Consider the following 11,110-nt stretch of genomic DNA (forward strand, 5'->3'; position numbering starts at 1 on the left):
GAATGCCTATAATCCCAGCAGCCAGGGAGGCTGAGGCAGGAGGATTTCGAGTTCAAAGCCAGCTTCAGAAACAGCAAGGCACTAAGCCTCAGAGAAACCCTGCCTCTAAAGAAAATACAAAATAATAGTGCCGGGGATGTGGCTCAGGGATTGAGTGCTCCTGAGTTCAACCCCTGGTACCCCCCCTCCCCAAACAAAACCAATTCTGTGACAAAACTTGTTACGAACTTCTCCCAGGCCTGGCTGATGGGAAGCAGAGGGACTGAGAGATTTACAGTGGCCTGTATTATTGCATAGAAGTGCAGCGAAGTTCCTGGTTTTACAATGTGATAAATAAACCAACTGGCCTGTATATGTCTCAGATAAGCATTTGTTGAAAAAATTTAAAAAACAGAGCATAAAAGAATAAAAAGGTTTGCAATTCCACTTTATTAAGGGCAAACAAAGTCCACCCCATTTCTCCATGTGTGCAGACCCACCTCACCCAGCTCTGGATGCCAGAGGAAAGCAAAGCCATTTGGTCTACCACTCTATTTCAAAAGAGCAGGTTGGAGTGTTGGCTATACTAAACTCCCACAAACAAGAATCAGAACATACTTTAGTGAACAGTCCATAATTTTTAAGCAGAGGATTAGGAACACAGACCTGGGATCTTGGTACTGCTGGAAAAGTCCCTCCCAGGGCCTTCAGGCCTGCTAGGCAAGTGCTCTACAACTGAGCCTCAGCCCCAGGGCTCCGACTCCACAGCCTTCCAGCAAGTTGGCTGTATGCCTGGCACATTACCTTGAGCCCCAGCAAACCAGGGGTCACAATGCTCCTGCCTGTACATGTGGCAAGGGAGAAGGAGTGAGTTCAGACCTGGAAAGCACTTGGATAAGACCTGGCACTTTGTAAATATGCTACTGATCACCTCCTTCAGCACACTGCTATCTATCATGAAAAACAATCAACCCACAAGCCCCTTGCTTCACCCAGTATCCTCTTTCAGCTACCACCTTCTTTGTTCCTTATCAGCAAAAAAAATCTCAAAAGGCTCGCCTAGGGGCCGGGTCGTGGCTTAGTGGTAGCGCACTTGTCTTGCATGTGTGAGTCACCAGGTTCGAGTCTCAGCACCTCATATAAATAAATGAATAACGCGGTTATTGGTGCTCTGGACCGCACCCTCTAGCACCCTCCTTGCCTCCCTCAGCCCAGGTTTCTTCCTTTCCTGGCTGCTGGTCCCTCCACCTCTGCTCTCTGAGGGTTTGATCTGTCCCATCCCCCAGGTGACTCTACCCAGATGGGGATCCAAGTAAGGAGCCTCCAGTTTACCTCTCCAGTCAGCTGCCTCCTGACCATTCCCACCAACACATCTAAGAGGCCTTTCAAAGACACCCCCAAAGCAGAGCCCCTTGCTTTCTTCCTCCCCAAACACCACCCACTCCTCAGTCTCGGTGTGTGGCACAAACATTTCTCCTGACCCTAAATCTCATAGTCCCGACAAGCACTCCTTCCCACATCCAGCCCATTTGCAAATCTGGTCAGTCTTACTCACGGTCTCCACAGTATTTTGCTCTGATCCACAGCACCAGATTCCTAACTGCCTAGTCTATTCTCTAGTTTCTTTTAAAGTGCCCTTCTCCACGCCCACCACCTGCTTCCTGCCACAACTAGAGCACTCCCCAGTCCCGCCCTGGCCTGCACCCCACCGTCACACACCATTCCCTGCCGCTCCTTGCTTGCTCCCTTAGCCTCAGCCACACCAGTGTGCCACCTTTTCTCCTCCTCTGCATTTGCTCTGCCTCTGTCCCAGAGCCGGGAGTGGCTGAGTTGATCCCTTGTTCCTCAACCTAATGACTAACTGTTCCATTTTCTCATCTTGATTTATTTATCAAAACTTTGGGGTACCGGGGGTTGAACCCAGGGGCACTTTACCACTGAGCCACTGAGTCACACACCATTCCCAGCCCTTTTTGAGACAGGGTCTAGCTAAGTTGCGAGGCTGGGCTTGAACTTGTGATCCTCCTGCCTCAGCCTCCCAGGTCACTGAGGTCAAGGGCGTGCAGACTTATCTTGTAGTATTTTTCTTTACTGGACTTGTTGCCACTGAACATTTTAGACATATTCATTTCCACTTCATTGGCTACGGTGATGAGAATAAATCTCTGTCTTTGTTTAGTACTGTGTCTCCGATGCCCCTAAGGTGCTCTGCTCTCTAGAAAAGGCACTCAGAAGTTTGTGGGTGAATGAACAAACGACTAGGGGTTAACTAGGGGTATCATTTCAGAATGAATAACTTCAATGTCACAAAATTCTATCTCTGCTTTATTTCTGAAAATACAAACAGCAAACAAGGCACCATTAATAGGGAGTCTAGGGCTGGGAAGGTGGCTCAGAGGTTGATTCAGTTGATTAAAGTGCAGTAGGAATAAACATGTTAGAATATGGGGTTTCTGACCAGTTATGCTTCTGTTCTTCTAATCAACTGCATGCGTGAGGCCCCGGGTTCACTCCTCAGTACCCCAACACATCTGCAAAAGAGGAGTCTAACATCATGAAAATCATCCTGGGGTGAGTATGGGTTTTAAGGTCCAAGAAAAATTATATTTTTAATATAATGATCTTAAAATCTACAAATCTTACTTGGAAGGCAGTAAACTGCAGAGGACCTCTCAGAACCCCGTCCCTATACACCTGGATCTCCACATGAGGCCTGCGCTGTACTTTTTCTTTCTGTTTCCGTTTCCTTTTCTCTTTTTTATTCTGACTCACTCTCTGAGCTTCTCAAGGCAGAGCTGTGACTCATTCAGTCTGCCTCCCTAGAACCCAGCAAGCTATCTGGCACACAGTGGTACTCAATAAATGTTTCCTGGCTGAAGAAAAAGCAGAATCTTCCCTTTTCTATTAACAGTCTTAACCTACTATGACCGACACATCGGACACCAACAGCGTATAATTGAGATGCTAAGGTTTTTAAATTTTGATATAAGTAAAATTTGGTACTATTTTCATTTTTTTAGAGATCGAGAATTTTAAGGAGAAATATACTTTTTTTTTTTTTTAATGAGGGAAAACTGTTTTCTCACCTAAACCACATAGGGAAAGGATTCTTCACTTTTGTAAAATGAACTATGTTTCATATAATCTGTAGGAAAGCATGTTACTAATATTCCAGATCTGCACATAAAGTTAATATATCAACACTTTCTACAAAACAAAGAGCATTTAAATCCAAATGGCCAAACTGCACCCCAGTCCTAGAATTTCAGGGGCTACTTTAGGTATATAAATCTGAATACAGGTGGAGTTCAGAGACCTGCAGACTTAAGGATGTACCAGTCACCAGAAGTCCACCCCATCCCAAATGGAGAGTGTAAGTTCAAACTCATGATTTCACTTAAACAAAACATTTCAGTGAGTAAATTAAAAAACCAAGTCCACATATGCCAAAGAACAGAAGCATAACTGGTCAGAAAACCCAATATTCTAACGTGTTTTATTCCTACTGCATTTTAATCAACTGAATCAACCTAAATTTTCAGATTCCCAATATTTGTCCATCTGACATCTAAAATGCAGCTGGAAAAACAGCATCAAGTGATGACACAGAGGATATAAAAATGGACTCTGTAAGAACTAGATATAGATAAGGAAAATCTAAACATGCTAAGATAATCTCACCAAGGTGCTAAAATATCACAGTAACCCAAGGCCTTTTACAAGAAAATATTTGTTCCTATTACTTCAGAATTCTTTCCAGAGGATTTTCCTGGACCTGTGTCAGTATCAAAAGCAGCCAGTAATTCTCTTGGCTAAATATAAACCTAAAAGTCAGCAGCTGCAGGAGGCACGAAGAAAATACAACAGGCAGGTTGAGAAAGCATGAATATTTGATGAGTCTGACACGGAGTAGAGCGGGACACTTAAGGCAGTCACCAGAAGCACCGCTACATACTGAAATATCTGTGGTACAAAGGGACTCCATAGCAGGCGAAGGCTGCGAGGCCCGCGCCTGACCCAGGCCTTGACTTAGAACAGGAGAGCTTCAGGGTCCTCCCGAAAAGAAAGCTGCTGGCTCCGCAGGATTCTGGGCTCCTCCAGGAAGACAGCAACCTGGGTTAGGAGTGTGGGGCTGCTCCCGCCCCAGGAGGCTCCCACTTCAGGAGACACGGAGGCCTGGAGGGAGGCACAGGGCTCAACCTCCGAGAGCTAAGGTCAAAGCTGAGGGAGCAGCTGGTCTGGCTGCCCAGGAGGCGGTTCTCCCTGAGGGCTGCTTCATGGAGCGGGGGTCCTCAGCTCCTCCAGAACTCCAGCAGGCCCCCAGGCCATCTGAATGCTCCCTAGTTTGAGACAGTTGCTCTAGGGGAAGCAAACTGCAATGACAGAATGAAGACCTTGAGCTAGGGTCAGGCTGGTCATCGAGGAGGCAAGGGTCAGATCCTCCCTCCCCTCCCGGGGTGGAGCAGAGAAGCTGTTAAGAAGTGCGACAGGGCTGGGGAAGGCGAGGACACAGTCAGTTCTACAGTAAAGCACCAGGGTGAGACCTGTCCTGGGGAAGACTGAGGGTCTCTTTGCTCCTGTCCTATCAGATCCAGTTTCCCCACATGCCGAATTGACATATTTGGTGACATCAAAGTAAGACCCTGGATTAACCCACTGCAACTTTCAACAAATATTTATTGAACAGCTGACTATAAGGTCAGGGACTACACCGGGTGCAGGGACACAGCAGAGAACTAGACAGAATCCTGCCTGACGAAAGGCACAGAAAATATGCAAGAAAAGAAACAAGACTCAGGTAAGCCTGCGCTTTAGAAGAAAACCAAACAGGCACCTGGGATAGCGACCAAGAAATCTCCTTGCAACCATGCCCTGAGGTGCACCTGTAATCCCAGTGACTTGGGAGGCTGAGGCAGGAGGAACACAGGCTCAAGGCCAGCCTCAGCAACTCAGCGAGACCCTGTCTCAAAAAATAAAGAGGGCTGAGGAGGTAGCTCAGTGGTTAAGTGCCCTGGGTTCAATCCTTGGTATCAAAACAGAACAAAAAGCCATTCCATGCAATGAGGTGGCAAGGGATGAGCTTTCTGGGGAGTGTTGCAACCTGAAGAATAAGAAGCAGCCGGGCACGTGGAGACCTGGGGCCACAGCACACCCAGCAGGGGAGAAGCAAGAACAGGAGTGTGAGGCAGCGGGTGCAGGGCCAGGACCACTCAGCGCCTTATGGGCCATGGGAAGATCCTGAGTTTATTCTTCAAGTGCAACAGGAAGGGCTTTCTGAGGGGAAATGACAGTTTTTGACATTCTGCTTCCTGTATAGAAAATGTATTAGAAAAGGGCAAGTCAAAGCAGGTCTCCCGACTTCCACACAGGAGAGAGGTGGTGTTCTGGTTACAGGACGACAAGGGGGATGGAGGGGACTGGGGTTACACCAGCTAGACCTGTGACAGGGAGGGTGTGAAGCTGAGGAAAGACTCCTGCCAGACACCATCCACTCTCATCAACTTGAGGGAAACTGCGTGGCCGAGGTGGAAATGTGGACAGAGGCCCAGTGCTGAGGGCCCGAAATGCCGGCTCTGGAGAAGAGGCAATGGGGGCCGGAGATAACAGTCCAGTGGGCAACCTACAGAGGTCCCAGGGCCTGCCGCAGACCAGGACCAGGACCTGCACGTGAGCTACTCCAGGCCCAGGCCCAGGGGGTGTGTTACACAGAACAGGGTACATGCAAGCACTTCCCTAAAAACGGTCCCAACTGCCATGACCCAGCAGGGGACACACAATGGCTAGGGATGCTATAAAAAGGGTTCCTGAAGTGGACTGCAGACACTTCTCATTCAAGTCCTTTCTTTCCCAAGATTACTCCAAGACTCAGGAAGAACATGTCAAATCCACACCTTTCCACCTGTTTCCTAAGGTCCTGGAGCAGGGTGTGTGTGCAGCGGGGAGCTGCAGTCAAAATGGGCTCTGATGTGACCACCACCGCTTCTCAGCCAGCCACCAGCTCCCTCAACTTTTAGTTCTTCCCTCAGTAACTGACACTTGCCCTGTTAGCTCACGGGGCTGTGAGCGCTAAGAGGAGACAACAGGAAAGGCCAGCAAAGTCCTTGGAATGCTCCGAAGCACCACATGCAGCATGAAAGCAGTAATTTCACAATATTTACTCCAAAAAACGGGCTACTCTGTACCTCCCTGTGGCCTTTTAGAATTAGGCAGATTCACAGTTGTACTCTACTTTGATCAAACTACTGTAGAGTTCAATTCAAAATGGAGGAGGAACAATGAGGAGGAGAAAGAGGAAGGGGGGAGGGAACAGGGTGATTTTAAAGTTACTGTGGAAAGGACAAAATCAACACTGAAATGAACCCTGGAGGTCCCTTAACAGAACAGCTGGCACTAGCCCAGTTAAGCCAGTTAGCACGTCACTGAGCACACTGCAGGCTCTCTGGCTGAGCCACTATGGAGCTCCTTCCTTGACTGCAGGGACCACACTGCAAAAGTCACTTAACTACAATTGACTCAAGATGGCTCACAGTGAGACATAGGGGAACTGAGACCTACTAAGGGACTATGAGTTCTCATCTCCGGCTTTCTCTGGGAAACACCCTTGAACAGAAGGGACAACTGTTTAATTTCCACTGCCCACATGGTTAACCTGTCATAAACCAGATGTGTACGGGAGCCACTCCTAGGTATGCAAATTTGAAGTCATGCCCAGCTAGGGTTCACTCCTCTTGCACTTGGTTTCTAGTTCACTGTCAGGGAAGTCTGTGGGCTGCAGGGTGACAGCAAGGACCACTGTCTGAGATCCTGCACTATTGGAAAAGGCAGGAGAAATCCACCAGTCACAGTGTGGCATCCTGAGGGACTGAGAGGGATGGTTCTCAGTTCTACTCTCCAGGATCTGTGTGGAAAGTGCACATCACAGACCCAAGGGAAATGAGAGGAAGGTGGTGCAGCAAGCGCTGACCATGAAACCAAGTCCAGCCTCTGCAGGAACTCAAGGCTTCACGACTCTCTCCTGGCATCAAGGGCACAGATTAATCAAAAGATTCTCTTTAAACCTGAGCACAGGCTCCGCAACACACCTGACAAACTTCTCAGGGTTAGAAAGCCTGTACTACAGGGCTGGGGATGTGGCTCAAGCGGTAGCGCGCTCGCCTGGCATGCGTGCGGCCCGGGTTCGATCCTCAGCACCACATACCAACAAAGATGTTGTGTCCACCGAGAACTAAAAGATAAATATTAAAAAAAAAATTCTCTCTCTCTCTCTCCTCTCTCACTCTCTCTTTAAAAACAAAAAACAAAAAACAAAAAAAAAAAAAAGAAAGCCTGTACTACACACCTTCACTGCCTGTGGCCACAGGTCATTTTAAAGCATTCATTAAACAAACACTTCCTAAATGCCCATTTCATATCAGATGCTCATTCAATAGCTTCCCCTTGTACTTCATAAAACCCAAAGCTACACCTCCACGACTGGACTCCATAACAAGTCTCCCTCACACACCGAGGAATTTTATTCTGTTCTTTCAACATGTCAAGCTCAGAGCCACCACAGGGCCTTGGCATGGACAGTCCTCCCTATGACACAAGTTGCAGGGCTGGTTTTTTCCATCATTTGTCTCAGTTAAAATGCCACTTTCCCAGAGAAGCTCACCTTGACCATTTCTCCGGACACTATCACATCACCCAATTTCCTTCACAGCACTCCCTGTATGTGAAAATACTCTTGTTTGTTTTTGTTATTGGAGATTGAATCCAGGTGTGCTTAACCACTGAGCCACATCCCCAGCCCTTTTCTTTTTTTTTTTTTTTGAGACAAGTCTAAGTTGCTTAGGGCCTAAGTTGCTGAGGCTGGATTTAAACTTGGGATCCTCCTGCTTCAGCCTCCCAAGTTGCTGGGATTACAGGTATACACTACCACACCTGGCTGAAAATATTCTTAATTATTTACTTCTTTTATAGCCTCCTCCCTAATTTGAACAGGAACTCCTCAAGGACAGGGGCTTCATCCATCCTGTTTGCTATCTACGATAGGACATACAGGCCTTCAGCAAATGTCCATTTTGGGAAGACCAGTATAGGGTGCCTCAAAGCCTGCTCTATATCTAAGCCATGCTGAGTGCCCTTGGAGTCCACTAGACAGCAGCTGCTAATGTTTTCTGATTGCCCTAGCATTTATGAAGCCCTCTAACACTGGTAGGGCCTCAGGAAATTAGAATTAAGGAGTTGTTAAACTGGACTGTAGGTAGCTGATCTCAAGCAACTGCCAACAAGGCTGAGTTGCATGGTAACAATGGCTGCCTCCGACACACTGCATTCTCCAGCTCACAGCAACCTGGCAGGGATGGCATTCTGGTGAGAAGTTCCCCCAGCAGCCTGCCCTGACTCAGCCTCTGTCTCCTGGGAGTGCCTGTGGTAGTGCTTTGGTAAATGAACTGACTCAGCAATGTACCAACTGAAACCAAAATCTAGTTAAAAGGCTGCACCGGCTCCTCTATGTTCCAGGGAGACCCTGCTGACTTAATTGTACAAGGCAATGTAAAAGGCAGTCTGTGATGGATCGCTTTAATTAGATCCTCTGCATTCAATTCTAGCAGTTCCCACCCTATCAGTCATACTCAGACACTAGAAGAGACATCCTGAGAAGATGAGGTCCCCCACACTTCCATCCCCCTCCTGACCCTGCCCTATCTTACACCCAAGGACTTCCGTACCCAGGCTGGTGTCCCTGTCTGCTCCCTCTATCAGAGGCAACCCACCATCACCCCATTTGGGGGTACCTCCTAGGCTGAGGATGCAGCCTCCTCATTAAAAGGTAGAGAATCTCCCCCAAATTCCTGAACTTCCAGGCTCTAACTCTCTTCCCCCATCAGCCCCTCGGAGGAATCGTCCGCAGCCAATGACCAACCCACCTCCAAGACCATCTGAGTCCATTTCCAGATGTTCAAGTGCAGAATGCTAATCCTCAAACAGCCCCTTCAAGTGTCCCCTCCTGGCCCCTTTAAGTGTGCTCAGCAGGAGATCCAGTCTCCAAATGCTGCTTCCCTGAACCTACCAGGGACCACCAGAGTCCCTTCCTCGGGAGTATTCCCTCTTGGCTGTCCTTCCCCATAGTCACCCAAAAGTTCTCATCTGTCCCTCCCATCTGGCCAATGGGGAACTTCTGAGCTGAAGACACCAGTCTGTCCCAGTTATCCAAAAGTGAAAAGGAGTGGTGGCTCCACCGGACAGGCACTTCCAGGTCTGCCCCCCTGACCCAGGGCAGGACAGGAGAAGTCCCCCTCTAAGGAATCACGTCTGGACCCACTGCGGGGGCCTTGCGGGGGCTGCCACTCCCAAGGCACCTCTTCCGCCCGTCCTCTTCCGCTCGGCCCGCAGATGGCCTCCGCAGCCCCACTAGGAGGAGTCACCTGTCCCCTCAGATATGGCCTGCTAGTGCTGGGGTGCCCCTGGGTCGCCCTAGCCCGGCGCTGGCCGCTGCCCCTCCCCGCTCCCACCGGCCCCGTGGAGATGCCCTACTTCCCCCAGGCAGCCAGGCGACGCCTCCGTCCCTAACCTGCGGACTTTGCGGCCAACGCCTGGCCGTGCGGGCTGCTCCGTCGCCGGGCCGCGCTCCTCCGCCCGCCCGCCCCCGGGCTCCTCGCCGTCCGGCGAGCACACGTCCCGGGCCCCGCACCCGGAGGGGCCTCCCGGCCCGCTCTCCTCCACGGCGGCGCCGCGGGGCTTGCCCGGCCTGGCCCGCCGCGGGGCCCTCCCGCCGCCCAGAGCCTCCGCGCCTCGCCGCGCCGCCCACAGGCCCCTCGGCCCCCGCCCGTGCTTCCGGCCGCCGCCTGCTCCTCCTCCCCGTCGGGCCGCGCGGGCCACTCCGCGGAGCCCTGCGGACCGGGCGGCACGGAGACACCGGCCCCACTGCAAGGGCCTTCCCGGGTCCCCGGCCCCAGCCCAGCCCGCACCCCCTCGGCCGGCCGGGCCCGCCCCCGCTCACCCGAGCCCGTGGTGGCTGCCATCTTGCGTCGCTGTCGCTCGAAGGCCGGCCCCTTCTTCTCCCCCCGCCCGTCCCCGGGCGCTGGTGCGCAGGCGCACGCGCAAGCGCAGAGGGCGCCGCTGACGCCCGCTCGCGCACCCGCGCGCCGGGCCTGGAGGGGCTGCCGCTGAGAACTCCTCTGAGAGAGGAAATGTCTGCGTGCGCGAGGGCCCGGCAACCTGCAAGTGTCTTCCGGCCCGGGTGCGAGGGTGGTGTTGAGGTGCTTGGTGAGAGGGGCTGGGGCGATTAGGCTTGGGAGGGTGCGACTGTGAAAGGAAAAGAAAGCCGCAAAACAAAAAGCGCCTGTTCAGCCTCGGGCGTGTTCCTCTCCAGCTAGATCCTCGCCACGTCCTCACCAGGTCAGGATTAACGTGAAAAATGAAGCTGAGCCAGGCCGTGCGATTTAGCTGAACTCAGCTGTTAAGCGGCTGAATCAGAAGTTGACCCCAGGCCAGGAAGTCTTGCTTCCAGGGTTGTTGCTGCCCGGCCGGCCGGAGGCGGCTTGGGGTGAGGCGCAGCTAACTGACTTGAGACCTTTAAAGCTGGCAGCAAAAGCGTTTGCCCATCCATCCACCCATGCATTCATTCCTTCGCTCATTAGTCTACTCCTTCATCCAAATATTTGTTAAGCACCAACTGTATGCCAGGCACTGTGCTAGGTGCTGGAGATGAACCCCCGAAGAACCAAGTCCCGGCTTTCAGGGACTTAGATTCTAGTCGAAGACAAAGAGCAAGTAAACAAGTGGGACACTATAACTACGACTGGCCAGGGAATAGACCAGTGAAGGAGCAGCAGGAAATCTCCAGGAAGAGCCTCCTAAGGTGGTCACATTTCAACAGAGACCCAACTGATGCAAAGGAGGTAAAACTGCAAGTACAAAGGTCTTGGGGACATATATATTTGCAAATAAGTGGTAATTTAATGAGCAACTCCTTTATGAGCCCTTATATGGATGTGAAAACTGAGGCTGAGAAACTTGAAGGAACTGGCTCAAGGTCGTACTGCTGATCCCCAGCAGAGGAAGGACCAGCACTCAGGACAGAGGAAGCCCTCACCCAGAAGATCCCACTCATCACCTTTCTCGACAGCAGTTTCTGCCAAGCATC

At 50.9% G+C, this 11,110-nt stretch overlaps 1 protein-coding gene across 4 annotated transcripts in view; it reads right to left on the reverse strand.

The window, feature by feature from the left end:
* Positions 1 to 10,822, reverse strand: part of UBE2V1 (ubiquitin conjugating enzyme E2 V1) — a 31,300-nt gene extending 20,478 nt beyond the window's left edge. Inside the window, exons 1-2 of one of the 4 annotated variants that reach the window (XM_081289553.1) lie at positions 9,965 to 10,012; positions 2,438 to 2,510 (exon numbers count right to left, since the gene is read on the reverse strand). Coding sequence is in view for 2 of the 4 variants with exons in the window: in XM_081289555.1 (XP_081145681.1) it covers positions 9,965 to 9,986 (22 nt within the window). In the remaining 2 variants the exon portion in view is untranslated. Of the gene's footprint in view, positions 1 to 2,437; positions 2,511 to 9,535; positions 9,669 to 9,964 lie in introns of those variants that run through there. The other 3 variants (XM_081289555.1, XM_081289552.1, XM_081289554.1) reach the window with 3 other exon arrangements.
* Between the last annotated feature and the right edge of the window lie 288 nt (positions 10,823 to 11,110).

Source organism: Spermophilus citellus (assembly GCF_964194105.1).
Source record: "Spermophilus citellus genome assembly, chromosome: 4".
NCBI classification, from domain to species: domain Eukaryota; kingdom Metazoa; phylum Chordata; class Mammalia; order Rodentia; family Sciuridae; genus Spermophilus; species Spermophilus citellus.